The following is a 16,959-nucleotide window of genomic DNA, read 5'->3' as shown; positions in this document are numbered from 1 at the left end:
AGATACATTATATTGTAGGAAGAAATTTAGAGTGGAGTGGCAAGAGAATGTTCTTGGCCTGAACTATTAAGCTGCATAACAATGCAATTGTGTTGAACAACAGCCTATAAAATATTCAGCGGGTATCTCTTTCACTGACCTGATAAAAACGTATAGCTTGGGGCTCGGAGCTTCATTCTGACATCTCAAGATTTCCACTAGGAAACTGATGAAAATTAATACCAAACAGCAAGTGCTGTCATTACAGCATTCAGAAAAAAAAAAAAACCCAACATGATAAAGACCCCTACAACTGCAAATCTCTCTGGGTAAAGAAAAAAAAAATACAGCAGAAGAAATAGTTGTTTATTCTACACTTGGCATAAAAAGAGCAATTACAGCACCAGTGAAAAGGTTTCTCTCTACTACAGAGCAAACTAGGATTTAAGAACAGGCCCTGCAAATCTCCTCCATCACTCCAACACTGAAGGACCTCACTGAGGCTTTGTAATTCAGATGCAACAAAGCCAGGTTCAAGATCACCATGAGTCCTCAGCAAAGAGCATGCTAATATCAAAACTACCTGGGTCCTGGCTCAGTCTAGGATTCTGTTATCTGAAGCTTTGAGCTGGGCTTTACAACCAGCAAGACTTTGATGGACAAAGGCTAAGATAAAAGTGAAGTGGATGTGCCTCCTTGGTCTGCTACCACTGGCTGTCCAGTTTAGCCCAAGAGCAACAACATATTAATGCAAATCAACTCCAACTGATTTTTCCAGTAATTTTAAAGCTGTTGCCTGATTCAGCCTAACCCTGGTATACACACAGAGGTTGCTTTCAGTAAGACAAGGAAGGCTTAAGTTGGTTTCTATTCATGGCTAGTAGTCACATCTTCACGAAACCACACTCCCAAAAAGGCGTTAAGGCTCTGCACAAGTCTCCCCCTGAATCAACCAAAACCAACGTTGGATGGAATAGGGGAAAGAAAGATTTAAGTTCCATGGAAGTCAAGCCCAAAGTTCATCTAAGATGATGAATTTTACCTCTCTGAGGAGGACAAAAATAACAAGGAGACCTCAGTAACTGTGCTTTAACTGAACTTTTTAATGGGGATGGATACAATTAATGCACTGTAAGCCAGCCAGTTAAAAATTTTCATTGACTTGTTATTACTTTAGTGAATAAATTAATGGTCAGCTGGACAAAAAATAACCTCAAGGAAGTAGTAAAGATATTACAAATCCCTTGAGGAGCTCTTCCACTGCTAGCTGCTGTCACCATTGATACACACCCAAAACTGTATTGCTATGACTCTTCTGTTTCTGCAAATGCCTCCACTGCAGTAGCTGCAGTATTTTCCATTGCTAACTCATTTAATGAGTTACACTCCCATATCAGATGGGCAGCGCTTTGGTAGAGGTGTGGCTAAAGATTCTTTGCTTTCTGTCAATGCTCGTGGCTGATGGATGAAAACACTGAACCTGACTCCTTGGTTTGCTGCTGCCCTCACAAACCCACTATTTGCAGTCATGGTGATGGCTTTCAAAGTGTCTCCTGTCCCAAAAATGGCTAAAGAGCGGCTGTTGATTTTTGAACTAGCCACGAGTCCTAAGGCACGGTCCGAGGGCTGGTCTGGCACCACGTTAATTCTTTTAACAAGCAATGCAGCTCGCTCTTTCTCTCCAGGTCCTCCCAGCGTTTCCAAGATGGACTGGAAATCTCTGACAGCAGATTCACAGGCAAAGAGCTCTTTTCCTTCCATGAACTCCTTCAGCTGAGGCAGGACTCTCTCTCTTCTTTCTTGGGCTGCTTGCTCTGTCAGCACTTTTTCCTTGAAGACAAAGTAGCAGCCACCATAGCTCAGCGCAGAGACGTAGGTTATTAAGGTAGTGATGTCCAAATTAACTCTATTGCAGACGTTTACTTTGATCTGGGTAGGGAAAGCAATGCTGGCCACTAAATTCTCCCGGTCTACCCTGGTCACCTGCAGGAGTTCAGAGCCTTCTTCATCTGATTCACTGGTGTCAAGGTGCTCGTTTTCTGCAGATGGTTCTACCAGTGAGTTCACAGCAACAACATCTCCCCTCACAGATATCCCCATCTCCTTGAGCCTCTCTGCCATAGGACTGGACACGCTGTTGTAGAATGCAAAGATGATGTGGGGATTGCTGTACTCCACGGGCTGCTGACGGCTTGCTTGCAGGAAGTCCTCTGCCTGCTCAATGACACTTTTGTCACCATACTGGCCCCTTCCCAGCCAGATGTTATGCAGGGCCTCAGCTTTGCGACCGATGGCCTTCACCCACGTGTGACCTCCGTTTGCAACGACATCTACCACCAGTGTCTGCTTGTCTCCAAACCTGTCCTCGTAAGCAAAGACGTGGAGGACACTGACAACATCCTCCAGGTTCTCTGCTGACTGAATAATGGCTTGGAGGTGGGTAAGGTTTGTACTCTGCAGATGGGATTCTTTAATGGCCACTTTCCCTGCCTCCACCTTGTGTAAGAAATTTAGCTCTGCCTTCAGTTTGCTACATAGCTTTGCCCCACCTTCTATTCTCCTTTTCTGGGACTTGGAAAGGGCTTCCGCTCTCTTAATCAAGTCTTTGGCGACAGCAATTCTTTCACAAAGCAGCGACTGCACAGACATGTTGGAAACATTATTCCTGTCAAGTGAGAAAAAGGAGAAGATTGTTATTGCATGGCCAAGAATAAAAACAGTCTAAAGAGTTCTTTCTAATAGTATACACTGCAGCCTTGCAGTAGACTTAAGTGCAACAGCTATTGTAAAGCACAAGGACTGGATCTTCAACACAAAGTCCCAGTGATGAGTTCAATTCCTTTCCTTCACCTTCAAAAATCCAACCTACAGCCTTAGAAGACACGTAGCACAAGAGTGCTACCAGTTCTCAGCAAGGTATCACTCAAATCTACACACAGACCGTGCAAGCTTGTGGTTTCCCCCTGCCTGCCACAGAAGAGACCTTCACTCAGCCAGTCACTTAGAGGGATGTTAACCCTCACAGCTCATTTGCAAAAGCTGCCATCCAGAGCAAAATCAGAAATATAGTTAATGCCATAAGCAAATCTTGTCTCTCTCTCTCTCATCATACTTACCATTAAAATTAAAAGCTACCCAACATGCTTACACAGACCCAGCTTTGAACCTGCACTGTTCAACTCAGTGCATGAGCCCCTCAGAGGGTGGTGAAGCACTGGGACAGGTTGCCCAGAGAAGTTGTGGATGCCTCATCCCTGGAGTGGTAAAAGTCAAGGTCGGGTTGGAGGGGGCTTGGAGCAACCTGGCCCAGTAAAAGGCACCACAGCAAAAGGTGTCCCAGCACATAGCAGGGGGGTTGCAACTAGACAATCTTTAATGTCCCTTCTAACCCAAACCATCATATGTTTCTATTACACAGCCTCATGACAGACTGTGATTCATAGTTCTACTATCAGGAGAATCTCTATGCTAAGATTGCCATGTTTTCTAATTCTACTAAGAGATTTACTGGGTTGCAACTGATAAATCTATTTTTTTTCACATCTATATTACTTTTGCAGGCCTTCCTTAAGGAAAGTATGATTGGAATTCTTTTACTGAATATGTGCTGTCTTTGAAAGTGTAGGATTCAAACTACACCAAACAATAGCATATTTAAGACAGTAACCACTATGAATAGTAAAAATAAATAAATTTTGACTCCTGGCTACAAGTATAAACACTGTAATTCTTCCTATAATTCTTACCTAACCCGCATGTTGAAGTAAACTGGTATTAAAGGACAAGATAAATGAAACTCCAACTGAAAAAGAGCAACAAGACACAGCCAGGTCCTACAACAGGCTCTGCCAGGACAACTCAGTGGCCTGCCTTCAAACAGTGGCCTGCCTTCAAGCAGTGGGCTGCCTTCAAACAGTGGGCTGCCTTCAAGCAGTGGGCTTCCCTGGCCCTATGGCCAAGTGGAAACATGGCCAGCATTAACTGCTACTGGCCTGGTCCCTATCCAGCATCAACAACATCTCCACCTGCTTCTTCATGGCCAAGATTCCGGATGCCTTCAAAGACGACTTACTAACGCTCTTCACAGTCCCAGGAGGCCAGAAAAATCAGTCTTTCCCCCTCGAAGTCTTTGCCACTGCCACAAGCTTATCCTTGAATGTGATGCAATGAGTAAAACCTCACGATTAGTAACTGGTCACCTCTCCCCACAGCAGCTACAACTCCTACACACACACAGACACAGACACAGACACAGACACAGACACACACGCTTCAACGCAGAGCATAAATCAAGGGCTGCAGTGACACTAAAACCACACACGCAACTACTTTTTCAGCACAACTACTGGGCGGTAGCGCCACTATCAACCACAAGGTCACACACCGCCCCTTGCCCTCCCTGCCTTCGGCCCAGGGCCCGATCTCCCCTGGGCGGGGATCGGGGCCCCGGCCGCCCCTCCCGCCCGCGGCCCGGCCCAGCGCGGCCCGCTCCTCTCCCTCCGCTCCGCCATCACGTGTTCGCCGCGCCGGGGAGGCCCCGCCGCCATCTCGGGTGAGGGCACGGCGCCCTCAGCGCTCGCCCCAGCCCGGCTCGGCCCCCCGGCCGCCCCCAGCCTCGCCCTCCGCCCACACGCCGGCTCCGGCGGAGCGGGCGGGTGGGGACGCGGCCCCTGTCGCTCCTGTTCTTCCCCCGTCCCCCAGTCACTGCCGGGACGCGATGTGCTTGGGCCCGGCTCGCCTCTCCGGGGGCTCCCGGCCCCGCTCCCTTCCCCGGGGCCGCCGCTTTTCGCCAGCCCCCGCAGCCCGTACTCACAGCCCGGCGGCCACAGCCCTTGGCTCGGGCTGGCGTGGCGTGGCGCGGCCCAGCCCGGCACCTCCCCCGGGGCCGCCGGGCGGGGACAGCCGCACCACCCGCCTCGCTCCGACGGCCCCAGCCCGCCCGGCCTGGCGCTGCTCCCCGCCGTGCCCGCGGCTTATCGCGGAAACCCTTCAAGGGCGAAATGCATTACATCAGGTCAGACGCAATCTCAGAATATTCTTGGCTGGAAGGAACTCACAAGGATCGTTGCGTCCAACTCCTGGTCCTGCCCAGGACAGCCCCAAGGGTCACACCGTGCGCCTGAGAGTATTGTCTAAAAACCACTTGAACTGTGTCAGGCGTGGCGTTGGGGAGTCTGTTCCACTGTCCAACCACCCTCTGTGTGAAGAGCTTTTTTCTAATATCTAATCTAAATCTCCCATGACACAGCTCTAGGCCAGTCCCTCGGCCCTGTCCCCTGGTCACCACAGAGAAGAGGTTAGTGTCTGCCTCTCCTCTTCCCCTCATGAAAAAGTTACAATTGCAATGAGGTCTCCCCTCAGTGTCCTCCAGGTTGAACAGACCAAGTGACCTCAGCTGCTCCTCATACAGCTTCCCCTCAAGGCCCTTCACCATATGTTGCCCCTCTTTAGATGCTCTTTAGTAGCTTTGTATCTTTCTTATAGTGTGATGCCTGGAACAGCACACAATATTCAATGTGAGGCTGCAATAGCACAGAGTAATGGGAACAGACAGGCCAGAGACAAGTTAGCCTTGGACTTCAACTTCACTGGAGAAGCAACAGCCCTGGCTCCATGCACGTTGTATCTGTGCACATTGGGTCCCTTACATTTGGAAAACAAAAATGAGCTGTACTAAACCATTCCATGAATACGTGAGAAGTGTCCCCAATATTGCCCCAGGTTGCTGCCTGCCCCCCAGCAGACAGAGCTGTGGTCCCACTCCTCTCCATGCAGTAATACTCCCTTACAGCCTGGGAGAGACTTGGCTTCTGAGTGCTGGTTCTTGCAGGGAGAGATGATCTCTACTTGTCTGAATGATTTCACAAGATCTGGAAAGCAATAGTAAGCCAAAGCAAGTTGTAAGGGGCTTACTGCACCTGTATGTCCTTTACTGTGGTGATGGCACACTGGAACAGGCTGCCTGGAGAAGTGGTGGAGTCTGCCTCACTGGAGCTATTCAGGAGCCATCTAGACACAATCCTGTGCCCTCTGCTCTAAGATGATCCTGCTTGAGCAGGGAGGTTGGATCAGATGCCATTCTAATGTCTAACTTCATTAACTGAAGTTGCAGTTCTCAGATCCCAATCCCACTTTTGGGCTTTATTTCATTAAATAAATCCCAGTTCTCATAGGTGTCACACTATCCTGAGAACCTTGGAGCAGCTCCTCTTCCAGAATAAGCAAATCAACATTACATGCTGCAAGTGACAAGTGTCTCTTTCCTCTTTCAGATGACTGCATTAGTAGGAACATGTGAAATGACACAAAAGTTATAATTCATAGTAAACTGAAGTAATCAGGCCTGTAATTTATCATTTCTCACAAAGGAACAATGTTTGTCTGTCTTATTGCACCTTGACCCCTTTATGCATTTTCTACAAAATATTTTAAAAAAAGCTAATCTCATGTAACTAAAGGGTGCACTTCTTGAAAATTACCACAATCACTATATAATCTGGCAGTCCACTGCAGCAGTATGGCTTACTCCTGAAATTATTTTATTTAAGAAATCCATCTTCAAGTTAAAAACACTATTTCCTTGATTTTAAATGGAAAAATATGTTACTTAGTTCTCTGCAGTTTAAAGATTTCCCTTCAAATAGTAGATAAAATTTAGCTACTATTCTAGACATGCAGTTAAAAAAAGAACCCTGCACTTAAACACACACCACTTTCTCCATCAGAGCAGTGTAGTATTAAAGTCTATCTGACTAGCACTAAGGAAATTATCTAATTCTCTAAATAAAGCCCGAATTTAAAATAGTATGCATATTCTTTCACAACTGCACCAAGTGCCATGAACTCTGATTCACTGCAGGGTTTAAGTATTACCAGGGAGTTTTGAGACTCAGTTCTTAATGGTGTAAAAACAGTCACCAGCTTGGCTTATCCAAGTGAAAACCACTGGCAATAGACCAGAGACCTACTCATATCCTTTAACACAAAACAAGGAGTATTTACCATAGTGTGAAACTTGTTTGGGTTTCAACTACCCTTCATAGGGTGTTCTTTGCTCATCAACTGTTTCTATTAGCAAAGACAACTAAACCACTGCAGTCAATTTCTGAAGTATCTACATACATTTTTGCATGTAGAAAACTCTTGAATATTTATACAGCATTAAAAAACTAAGTGTGCATAAATATTCTACATCAAAGATGCAGCAATATAAAGCTTTCAGTTTCAGATCTGAGTTGTTTTATTTTCTCTAGAATAAAAATCAGAGTACAGCCTGGTTTCAGAGTAGAGTACTCAAAAAGTGATCTGGCAGAACTCTTAATGAACCATTTGGACAGAGCTTTTATTTCTGACATTAGGAAATAAAAATTCATTTCTGGCATGCTTCAGAAATTCTTACTCACCTGATGATAACAAAAACCATCAGAAGACAGACATGGGAAAGCAGGAAAGCACAGGTCAATCAGCTTATACACTATTTTCTACTCACATTCTGTATTTTCTTCGTTAGTTAAGGCTGGCTGACATGGGACCTGCCTGACTGCTCCCCTACATCCTTAGCCTTATGTACAAGCAGACTGATTGAACTGCTGCTCTGAGTTCATTATCAACGTTTTAACAATCAGATTGCTTTCAAAATACAAAATCTGAAAACAGTCACTTAAATAGCTGCATACCAGATTATTTCTGCTGATAAAAAAGCCTGTATATTTATCCCATTTCTTTTGTGGTAAATGTAGGTTTTTATCACTTGAATGAATGACTCTACACATGTAAAAAATGTATTGATATAGCCACACAATATCTGTAAAAGTTATGGTGCACAAATTAAATGCTCCTTTCATTACATCTTTAGAATTATCTTGCAAGTTGGAAAACACTTCAGCACAATTCAAGGGATAAAGTAATTACATTACATACTCTCATACTGTTTTGTAAATCTAATTGATTTTTATTGATAGTGATAAATGCATTAAGTTTTCAGTAAGAGTTACTGTTTCTACTTTTCCTAACAATATTTCAAGACTGTAAAGGTGCAATTTCAAGGGCCAAGAAAATAACTCAAGTAAAACAAGTTCTTAGGACACAAAGACCAGGATGGTCAAAAGCAGAGTGGCTCAATCAGGTCACAGTACACACTTGAAATGGAAGCCTTTCCTGCCCCTTTGTGAAAGTACATGATCTTGTGCATCCCATAAAACTATTTCTGGAGGTTAATTAACATTTAAATAATACTCCTAAGTGAAAAAAAATATCCTATCACTCAACATTTAAATTTTTTAAAAGAAGGTTGAACATAAGTTCACCATGGCTATATATGAAAAACTCTTGTTTCCTCAGCAATAAGGATACTGAAATCTAAGTTTTATGTAGGTAAACAGGCTAGGATTGAAAAGACACACAGACACCTTCCCCCAAAAACAATGGCCTCTGATTTTATTCTTTAGGCTTTTTTAAGCTGTCACTATAACTTTACATTTTGTACAGTATTTTGTGTATCAAGGGAAAGAATTATCTTTAACAAGATTCCATGTATTACAATATCAAGGACCGTTGTATTTGCATCCATGATGTTTAAAAAATCTCTCAGACAAACCATGTAGAAATAAGTATGCAAAAACTGCAAAGAAAAACATTTAAGTAGCCAAAATTAAAAAGACCTTTGTGTGAACCACAGTCTAGCTCGGGTTTCTACTAGGCTATTGCAGCCAAGTAGTCCTTAACCTCAGTTGGAGTAAGCCTCCTAAAACCAGCTTCATTACAGATGCCAACTTCAATGTTGTCTTCTGTCATTTGCCCTTCAAAGCTCTCCTATTAAAAAAAATACAGTTCAGTGAATCATGTCAGTGAAGATATAAGAAACTTCTTTCTTAAATGCTTTGCTCACCTTTAGTGTTAAGATAGCTGTATGAATAGCATCTTCAAGCTCCAAATCTTCATTGTATCTGTAAGCAGACATTCATTTATTTCAGCATAGGACAAAAACCTTTACAAATTTTGATAATCCCTCTAAAATCCCCAAAACTACTAAAATCTGTTTCTCATACAAATATTATTTGTAAGCATAGCGGCATTAAAAGTCAATGTTACAATTAAAAAAAAAAAACAACCTACTTTTCCTACTGACACTGTATAAAACATTGTTGCAAATCTGCTGAATATAATGTCTACTGCACTCAAGTAACTCTACATAAACACAAAAGTTGGAGTTTAAATAAATCAAACTTCCTGTGCACTTGTAAACAAGTACACTGGAAGCATCATACCTAAAGTATTTTAAAACTTTGTTCTTACAATTTAAAAAGTGTACATTTTTTAAATCAGGCTATATTATATGGAACCTGAACAAAACAGAGTATCTTTTCAGAGAAGTATCAAATACATTACCTTTTCTCAAGAAATGTTTTCCCATTGACATAATTTTTTCCCATTGCTGTTGCTTTCCAGGCAAAATAAGCTCCCTGTAAAAGCAATAATCTATTGATTGAATTGTTTTGTGTAACTTAGTGAAAGACTGTGTATTCAGTTACTTGGTAAAAAAGTACAGCAGCAAAACACTGAGTGTTCTGAGACTACAGGAGAGAATTTGGATCATATTGAGATTAATTTTATATGGGAACATATGCTGTGAAACTGTACAAGATGTGTATTGCACCCCACCTATTTTCATCCTCTCGCTACTTTGAAAGATACATTTAGTAAGTCATTAGCATAGTCTGGATTTGGGATTCCTTAACCAGAAATAGTTCATTTGCCTTTGAGAAAGTGTACACTCAAATCCTTACTGAGGCTCACCCCACATATTCTTCTTTTTGAAGATAAAGTAATGTAAGTGACTTGTTGCAAATCAGCCATCTTATTTATGTTCACTACTAACAAGATATTTAGTCATCCCTTCTATCCCCTCCTCTGGCATGAAGATCAGCTGCCTTAAACAAGTCATCTGCATTTTGCTTTTTACACTGAAGCATCAGTAATTCAAACCACCAGAAGCTGCAGTGATCACTACAATGACCTCATTTTTTTCATCTGAAGCACTGCACCTCACACATGCATCAAAGGGTAGTTTTTCTGAAGTGCACTGCAAACCCAGCAAATAAACTCATTTAAATTGACCACTGTCATTAAATACCACAGCATGTGCATTACATCTCACAATGCTACAGATTTTGGCTTAAATTCCATCCAGTTTGGAACAGTATAACAGTCAATGTATTTTTTCCTAGTAGTTGTTACAGAACACCATTTTTGCTGGCACTATCAACTAGGTGAGAAGGTATAAAAGGGATGACCTCCCTCAGAAACAGCTGCCATCCCTCAAAGCAGTACAGGAACATGTAGACACAGAATGATGCAGGCTTGCTCCAAGCACCTACTGACATGACCCATTTTGACTTCTGACGTTATCTTTCACTCTAGCTCTGTATTATTCTCATCACAGAAAGTATTTAATGAGCACATTCAAAGTTTCCCATGTTTTATCAGAGCAGCAGAACTCACAAGTGTAAGATACTTACAGATGGATCCGACTGAAATAAATACGGCCGCCCTTCATTCCAGCCACATATTAGCAGCGATACACCAAAGGGACGAACACCACTACAGGCAAAAAAATAGAATGAATTATCCAGTGAAAGTCAAAGGTGACCCATTATTTTGGATGTGTTTATCTTCTCCCCAGACCAGGACTGTAACGAGGATGAGTTAACCAAGAGAACAAAACCAAAAGTGTCCTGCCTTGGCTGACATGTTTTTGTGCAAGATATGGAGATCAATTCTCGCCCACAGCCAGTCAGTGCTCCTCCTACTGGCACATTTTCTGTGCACATTCTCCACTGAAAAACTGCCTCTTCCACAAAACCCCCAATCAGTGGGTAGCTGTTACTCATTCCATTTAAACACCACTATCTTTCCAAGCAGCTCTGCAATCCCAGCAAGTACCCAGACTGCGTGTACTCCTGCATCACCGAGGCAATTCTCTGTACGAGCTGAGCTGTTGGAATGGGCTCATGATAAACCAAGTAATACTGCTGGGCCAGCTTCCGAGCTCTGTGCACAAGTACTCTGAAAACAAAGACAAAAGTACTATGTCAAAAAAATTCCAACTAGAACTGACAACTCATAATAATAAATATCTATTCAGGAGTTGTACATCTGGCATAACCTCAATGTAAGAACACAAGACCGTGCTGAGTTATTTTATCAGCCAAGCAATTGCTGAAATATTTAAAGTAAGGTTGAATTATGCTGCTTTTATTCTTTAGATACAAGGTTATTTGACAAGTTAATAAATATATTAAGAAAAAATTCAAGTGAATGTCATTCACAGTGCCATAGAGTATTATGGCATACACTTAGAAAGAAACAGATAATTACTACCTATTACTTAAACTTGTATGAATATGCATCTAAATGGTGATCAAACAGAATGTTTTAGTACCTGTAATCTGGACCCATACCACTGTACACTAAACCTATATGTTTGGTAATTGGTTCTACTTTGTGGACGCTCCTTTCATCATACAGAATGGATTTCTGCTTCTTCTCAGTTGCCAACACCACTCCATTTGCCGCTGGAAAAGAAAAAAAAAAATTTAAAAATTAAACTAAAATTAGCAGTCAAAACACAGGATGAGCTTAATAAAACTGTAAAAAATTTTCTTCTTCTCTTTTTAAATGCCATTCAAGCTTACAATCAGGTTAAAGAGATACTTTGATGAATACACCCAACACATTGTTTGTTTTTTTTAAATAGCCAGGCAGCTCCCATAATCCCATTCTAAAGATTCTGTATAACATTAATAATTGAGCAATCTAACTATCTTTTTTTTGTGTGTGTTATTTATATATATAAAGGCCAGGAACACTCAAAAAAACCCTCAAAAACCAAACATCTACTTCTACCAGCTGAATGTCTCCAAATCACCCAAAAAAAAAGAACCCCAGGAACCATAAAATGTATTAAAACATGTGAAAATCCATGGAAAGAGTAACAAAATATGTAACTGAAAGAAAGATAAAGAAGGATCCAATACAAGAGACCCAGTACATGATCCAAACTAGTTTAGTTCTCCCAAAAAAATAGACAAAATCCCAATTCCATCAGTATTTTGAGGACATACCTTTAATCCCAACTGATGGAGCTCCTGCAGCTACTGCAGCCAAAGCATATTCAATCTGAACAAGCTTCCCAGAAGGACTAGAAAGGAAGATGCAAAATAAAGTTTTTCATTCAGTGGGGAAAAATCTTCAGGGTGTGTCATGACTTTCTATTGAAATTCCATTGTATGTGTGATTCCCAAAAGCTTTCAAGACACTGATGTTCACTGCTGAAAGGAACCAGCAAAACACAGCTCTGCTTTTTGACTGACAAACACACAAGGTCAATGGCACAAGACAGCAACAACTCCCATTCCATCCCCAGGTATTCCTGCATTGGGTTTCAATGATCCACGCTATTCTGGTAATGGAGGCAGAATCATTAGAAGGGAGCTGCAGGTGTCAAGCAACATGAGTTACAAAGTAACTCATTCAGAAGGAGAGGGGTCCCTTCCCCGTCCCCAGTACAAAGGACACCAGAGGCAGCACTCACTGGACAAGTGATTTTGCAAGTGGATCTGTTCTCCACTCCAGGCTGTATTTCAGACACTGCTGCTTTAATAGTTGCAGTAGTAAAACGGGATATTATGTAACTCAGTGCTTAGATGAAGAAAACAAAGCAAGGAATAATCAATCAGTGTAGTCACAGAGGAAACAGGGTGTAAGAGTGACAAAGTAGTAATTCTGGCTTTTCCACTACAAACTACAACAAATCAGAACAATCATTCCAAGAACATAGTGCTTCTGTAAAAGACAAAAAGTTTGTGACTCCCTTAGGAAATAATTCCTGAAAGCTAATAAAGAATTCAATCTACTTGAGCAAAGCAAGCATGTCAGGCTGCTTGCATCCATTAAGAACATTCTTTTCATCATTTTAGGTTACAAACTGCTTCATTTGCTCAACTGCACCAAGCCTTTAGCAATCCCTTTTGCAATTACACAGCGTGACTCTCTGCTGAGATTAAGGGGACACTTCCCCATGAGCAGCATAAAGGTTCTTGTGATCAGTTTTTCTTTTTTCTATATGCAACATAGGTCTGAATAACTTAATAGCTTAAAAAAATGAATGGAAGGTAATTTCCTTTACTCTGAATTAATCTTCAGTGTAGATATTAGAGCAACAGCCCAACAGACACCACTCCATAGCATATTCACTCTGTGCATGCCGTCATTCCACGTTCAGGCTGTGCACAACACCAAGTGCAAGGAGAGCAGCCACTGCCAAGCGTAGCAGGAAGGAACACAAACTATTTTAAAAGTCATCTGCTTCACTCATTCCCACATCTGAAGCAATCTCTCAGGACACCACAGCTCAGCTGTCATCAGGCGTTTCCAATTAGCTCAGAATCACAGAGTTATTCCCCAGCCTACACTATGTGTGTGGTGCCCCGAGTTTGCTAAGCCGAGCACTCGCTGTAAGGCAGCGCCAGTGTCCGGACAGACCTTAACGTGCTCCTGCAGCACCTCTGTCTCACAGCAACGCGAAGACACAAGCGGCGCCCGCACCGGGCCCCGAGGCCAGCGACAGACCCCAGGAGCCTCCCCGCCGCCCTTGAGGAGGGCTCTGGGCAGCTGCGTGTCCCCCTCGGGCGTCTGACCCCGCCGCTCTCCCCACGCCCGGCACTCCCGTCCAGGTGGAGCCCCCGCTGCCCCCCAGCGCTCGCAGGCCCGATGACTCTGCAAAGCGCCCCCTCGGTGCTGCCTCGCCGCCGCCGGCAGACCGCTCCGCTCAGGCTGCGCGCCGTTCTCCCGCTGGCCCGGCAGCCCGCCCGCCTGTCCCCACGAGCCCACAGCCGTCCCTGCCCCGGCACCTGAAGGTGGTGAGGGAGAAGCTGTAGCCGCGCTCCGCCATTTTGGCACCAGCCCCTGCGCTCCCCGCGCCGGCTCCTGGGCGCAGGCGCGGACGCCGCTCCCGCTCCCAGCGCTAAGGCACAGCGAGCGCACTGATTGGCGGCGTGGTGGCCTCTGCCTGAGCGTGCTGGGATGCGGTTGGCGGCGAGGCGCACCGTGAGGCATGCTGGGAGCTTGAGTCCTCCATCCGCCCTACACCGCCCCGCCCTCCCGGTAGCGAGAGCAGTGCTGGGACTTGGAGTCCTGGTCCTGTCTCCCTGCACTGCCGCGACCGGCTGAGGGCACTCGGTTTCCCAGAAGGCTCAGGAACGGGGTCGCCTTCCCCGAGGGCTCGGCGGGGCCGTGTGGGGCTATGGCGGTGCTGGTCCTGGTCCACTCTCCCTTGCTGCGGCTTCGCGCTCTGCTGCAGCGCTGCTGGGGGCGGCTGGAGCGCGGCCTCTGGCCGGGAATCTTCGGAGGCCAGAGCCCGCCCTGGGGTAGGTTCCGGGCTCTTCTCCGCCCAGCTGAAGGAACTGGACGCGTTCCCGTGTCACCTGCTTTGGGAAGGGTTTGGAGTAGATGATCTCAGAGGTCCCTTCCAAGTCCATCGATTCTGTGATTTTGTGAGAGGGCGATGTCGGGGCTGAGGGACTCGTTTTTCTCTGAAGGGCGGGAGGGCGCTGGGGTCAGTGAGGGAGTGGGGCGGGGGCGCCGCTCTGGCCTTGCGTCGGGGGTGGCGGCAGCATCCGTGTCGTGTTTCCTCTACCGCACGTAAATGGGGCTTGGCTGTGAGGAATTTCTTTCTCACAGAATCACAGATTATGCTAAGCTGGAAGGGGCACACAAGAATCATCAAGTCCAATTCAGCCCTGCACAGGACACCTCCAAGAGTCATACCGCGTTTTCCAAAGGCTTCCTGAACTCTGTCAGGCTTGGAGCTCTGACCAAGCCCTCCCTGGGGAGGCTGCTCCAGTGCCCAGCCACCCTCTGGGGGAAGAACTTTTTCCTAATGGTGGACCCAAACCTCCCTTGACTGAGCTTCATGCCATGCTCTTGAATCCTGTCACCACAGAGAAGAGATCAGTGCCTGCCCCTCTCCTTCCCCTCATGAGGAGGTTGTAGAATGTGATGCGGTCTCCCCTCAATCTCCTCCAGGCTGAACAGATGAAATAGCCTCAGCTGCTTCTTGTATGGCTTCTCCTCCAGGCCCTTCACCGTCCTGGTGGCCCTCCTTTGAATGCTCTGTAAGAGCTTTATATGCTTCTGATGTTGTGGTGCCCAAAACTGCACACGGTATTCAAGGGGAGGCTGCACCAGTACAGGGCAGAGTGGGCCAATCATGGCCCTCTTTTCCTTTCTCCTGCAGGACCAGCTCTCGCTGTGCAAGGTCCAGCCCTTGTTCCACAAGGGATCGGTGGTGCTGGGGCGCCCAGCCTGCCGGAGAGCGTGGTGTGGATGGCGGCGCCCAAGCACAGGCGCACCATCGAGGTGAACCGCTGCAGGCGAAGGAACCCCAACAAGCTCATAGAAATAAAGGTGAGCAGCAAAGCCCTTGTTTTGGAGAATCATTGCAGAGGAAAGGACTGTAAAAGCTCTCTGGAGTTTGTTTGTAAAGCAATAAGCTTAAAAGATACTGTAATCTTTAAAATCCTTTATAAATCCTTTGTAATTCCTTTGTAATTCACCATGTGTGACAGTAGTCTGAGGTTAAATAAACGGTGACACTTGAGGTGCAAGCCAACAAAATGCGAAGTTTGGCTGAACAGATAATGTAAATGGGAAAGGCCTACATTTTCTGTGCATCTAATTGAGTCTATAGGTCTTTAGTCTTCCAAACATAATTAAACATAATGACTTAAATACTGAATTTAGAGGCTGTTCTTAGTAGTAAGCATTTGACATAGCAACACATTACAGAAAAGTTAGGTAGAGGAATACATTTTGAAATGGTAGGTGAATTTCTCTAATTTAACATTTTTATTTGTATATTTTTATTTTGCCCTGTTTCTTTTTTTCTGCTATTCAAATTATGAATTTTCCTGTTTTCCACTGTCATTTTAGAGGAACATAGATGTTTGTCCTGAATGTGGAAACTTGAAGCAGAAACACGTCCTTTGTGGCTATTGTTACGCAAAGGTCAAAGAAGAAACTCGACTGATCCGGATGGAAATATACAAGAAAGAAGGAGGGCCATTTAATGCTCCAACTGTAGAGACTGTTGTCCTTTATGAAGGAGAAAAACCCACAGAAAAAGATGAAGGCAAGCGGATCATTGAAAGAGCCAGGAAGCGTCCATCTTGGTTTGTTCAAAATTGATGCTGTAGAATTAATGGTAGCAAAAGCAGTTGCTGCAGGAAGAGAATTCATGATTTTCCAGAATGTTTTTCTCGTTCACTCAGTGTGAACAGAACTCCTCTGAACTTTTCGGAAGCCTGCTTGAATTTTTGTTGTGCCATGTGATTTTCCAGTCAGGCACTGTTTCTCCAGCATGCAGTGGGAAATGTTTCTCAGTGATGATACATCACAGCAGTCAACAGAGACAAATCAGGATCTGCCTTGGGTTTGGATATCTGCATACTGTCCCCTGAACAATTTGTATGCTAATGTCCTATGCTGGTTTTGTGAATAACATCTTCTAAATTCTAAGATGTTCAATAAAGTTTGTTAAGTGTCCCAGGGAAATTTGCTTTCTGGTTTTGGCTACTGCTCTTTTGGAGGGGGAAAAATGTTTAAAAGTGATATTGATCAGAAACAAAGGGCATTTGCAAGGAACTATGCAGTTACTTGGTTATTTCCTTTGTGTGGATCTCTCCACAATGTTGCTGTTTGAGATAATTTGTGATAGTCCTAGTTCTGAACAGAATAGTGGTTGCCAGCCACATAGTATTTGCATTTTTTTCTGCACTGGACAAAGATTGAATATTCCTTGCTGTTGTCAGTATACAAGATAATTCTATCTTAAAGGGTTGTGGAAAGCCTGTTTTCCTCTCCCAGCAGCATACACTTGAGTAAAAAACCAAATTGAAATTTAATGACTGGAAATTTGTAAAT

General features: G+C 44.3%; 3 protein-coding genes across 4 annotated transcripts; 1 reads left to right on the top strand and 2 right to left on the bottom strand.

Annotated features, from left to right (window-relative positions):
- Nucleotides 1-1,069: 1,069 nt before the first annotated feature.
- Nucleotides 1,070-4,870, bottom strand: CUNH7orf25 (chromosome unknown C7orf25 homolog). 2 transcript variants are annotated; one of them, XM_054273807.1, is made up of 2 exons: nucleotides 4,793-4,870; nucleotides 1,070-2,644 (listed from the first exon to the last, which is right to left on the bottom strand). In XM_054273807.1, the coding sequence occupies exon 2, from the start codon at nucleotides 2,626-2,628 to the stop codon at nucleotides 1,360-1,362; it is 1,269 nt and encodes a 422-aa protein (XP_054129782.1). In that variant the 5' UTR covers nucleotides 2,629-2,644; nucleotides 4,793-4,870; the 3' UTR covers nucleotides 1,070-1,359. The 2 variants fall into 2 exon arrangements, with proteins under 2 accessions (XP_054129782.1, XP_054129783.1); XM_054273808.1 differs by lacking the exon at nucleotides 4,793-4,870 and adding an exon at nucleotides 3,726-3,886.
- Nucleotides 4,871-7,738: 2,868 nt separating this feature from the next.
- Nucleotides 7,739-13,963, bottom strand: PSMA2 (proteasome 20S subunit alpha 2). Its single transcript, XM_054273770.1, has 8 exons — nucleotides 13,890-13,963; nucleotides 12,102-12,178; nucleotides 11,420-11,552; nucleotides 10,921-11,043; nucleotides 10,497-10,578; nucleotides 9,367-9,440; nucleotides 8,867-8,924; nucleotides 7,739-8,790 (listed from the first exon to the last, which is right to left on the bottom strand). The coding sequence occupies exons 1-8, from the start codon at nucleotides 13,928-13,930 to the stop codon at nucleotides 8,674-8,676; spliced, it is 705 nt and encodes a 234-aa protein (XP_054129745.1). The 5' UTR covers nucleotides 13,931-13,963; the 3' UTR covers nucleotides 7,739-8,673.
- Nucleotides 13,964-14,265: 302 nt separating this feature from the next.
- MRPL32 (mitochondrial ribosomal protein L32) lies at nucleotides 14,266-16,518 on the top strand. Its single transcript, XM_054274039.1, has 3 exons — nucleotides 14,266-14,405; nucleotides 15,275-15,444; nucleotides 15,970-16,518. The coding sequence occupies exons 1-3, from the start codon at nucleotides 14,282-14,284 to the stop codon at nucleotides 16,222-16,224; spliced, it is 549 nt and encodes a 182-aa protein (XP_054130014.1). The 5' UTR covers nucleotides 14,266-14,281; the 3' UTR covers nucleotides 16,225-16,518.
- The last annotated feature ends 441 nt before the right edge of the window (nucleotides 16,519-16,959 follow it).

Source organism: Melozone crissalis, unplaced genomic scaffold (assembly GCF_028551555.1).
Source record: "Melozone crissalis strain CALT ecotype California unplaced genomic scaffold, PUWL_Pcris_2 ptg000016l_1, whole genome shotgun sequence".
NCBI lineage: Eukaryota > Metazoa > Chordata > Aves > Passeriformes > Passerellidae > Melozone > Melozone crissalis.
Note: the sequence above shows the minus strand (reverse complement) of the source record. Positions and strands in the feature narration are given on the sequence as shown.

Excerpts from the sequence above, each read along its gene's own strand:
- PSMA2 (XM_054273770.1), bottom strand. The coding sequence starts at position 13,930 with ATGGCGGAGCGCGGCTACAGCTTCTCCCTCACCACCTTCAG. Across the intron at positions 12,179-13,889 it reads TTCTCCCTCACCACCTTCAG|TCCTTCTGGGAAGCTTGTTC; the intron begins GTGCCGGGGCAG and ends CTTCCTTTCTAG. Across the intron at positions 8,925-9,366 it reads AAAACATTTCTTGAGAAAAG|ATACAATGAAGATTTGGAGC; the intron begins GTAATGTATTTG and ends GTCTGCTTACAG.
- MRPL32 (XM_054274039.1), top strand. The coding sequence starts at position 14,282 with ATGGCGGTGCTGGTCCTGGTCCACTCTCCCTTGCTGCGGCTTCGCGCT. Across the intron at positions 14,406-15,274 it reads AGGCCAGAGCCCGCCCTGGG|GACCAGCTCTCGCTGTGCAA; the intron begins GTAGGTTCCGGG and ends TTTCTCCTGCAG. Across the intron at positions 15,445-15,969 it reads ACAAGCTCATAGAAATAAAG|AGGAACATAGATGTTTGTCC; the intron begins GTGAGCAGCAAA and ends CTGTCATTTTAG.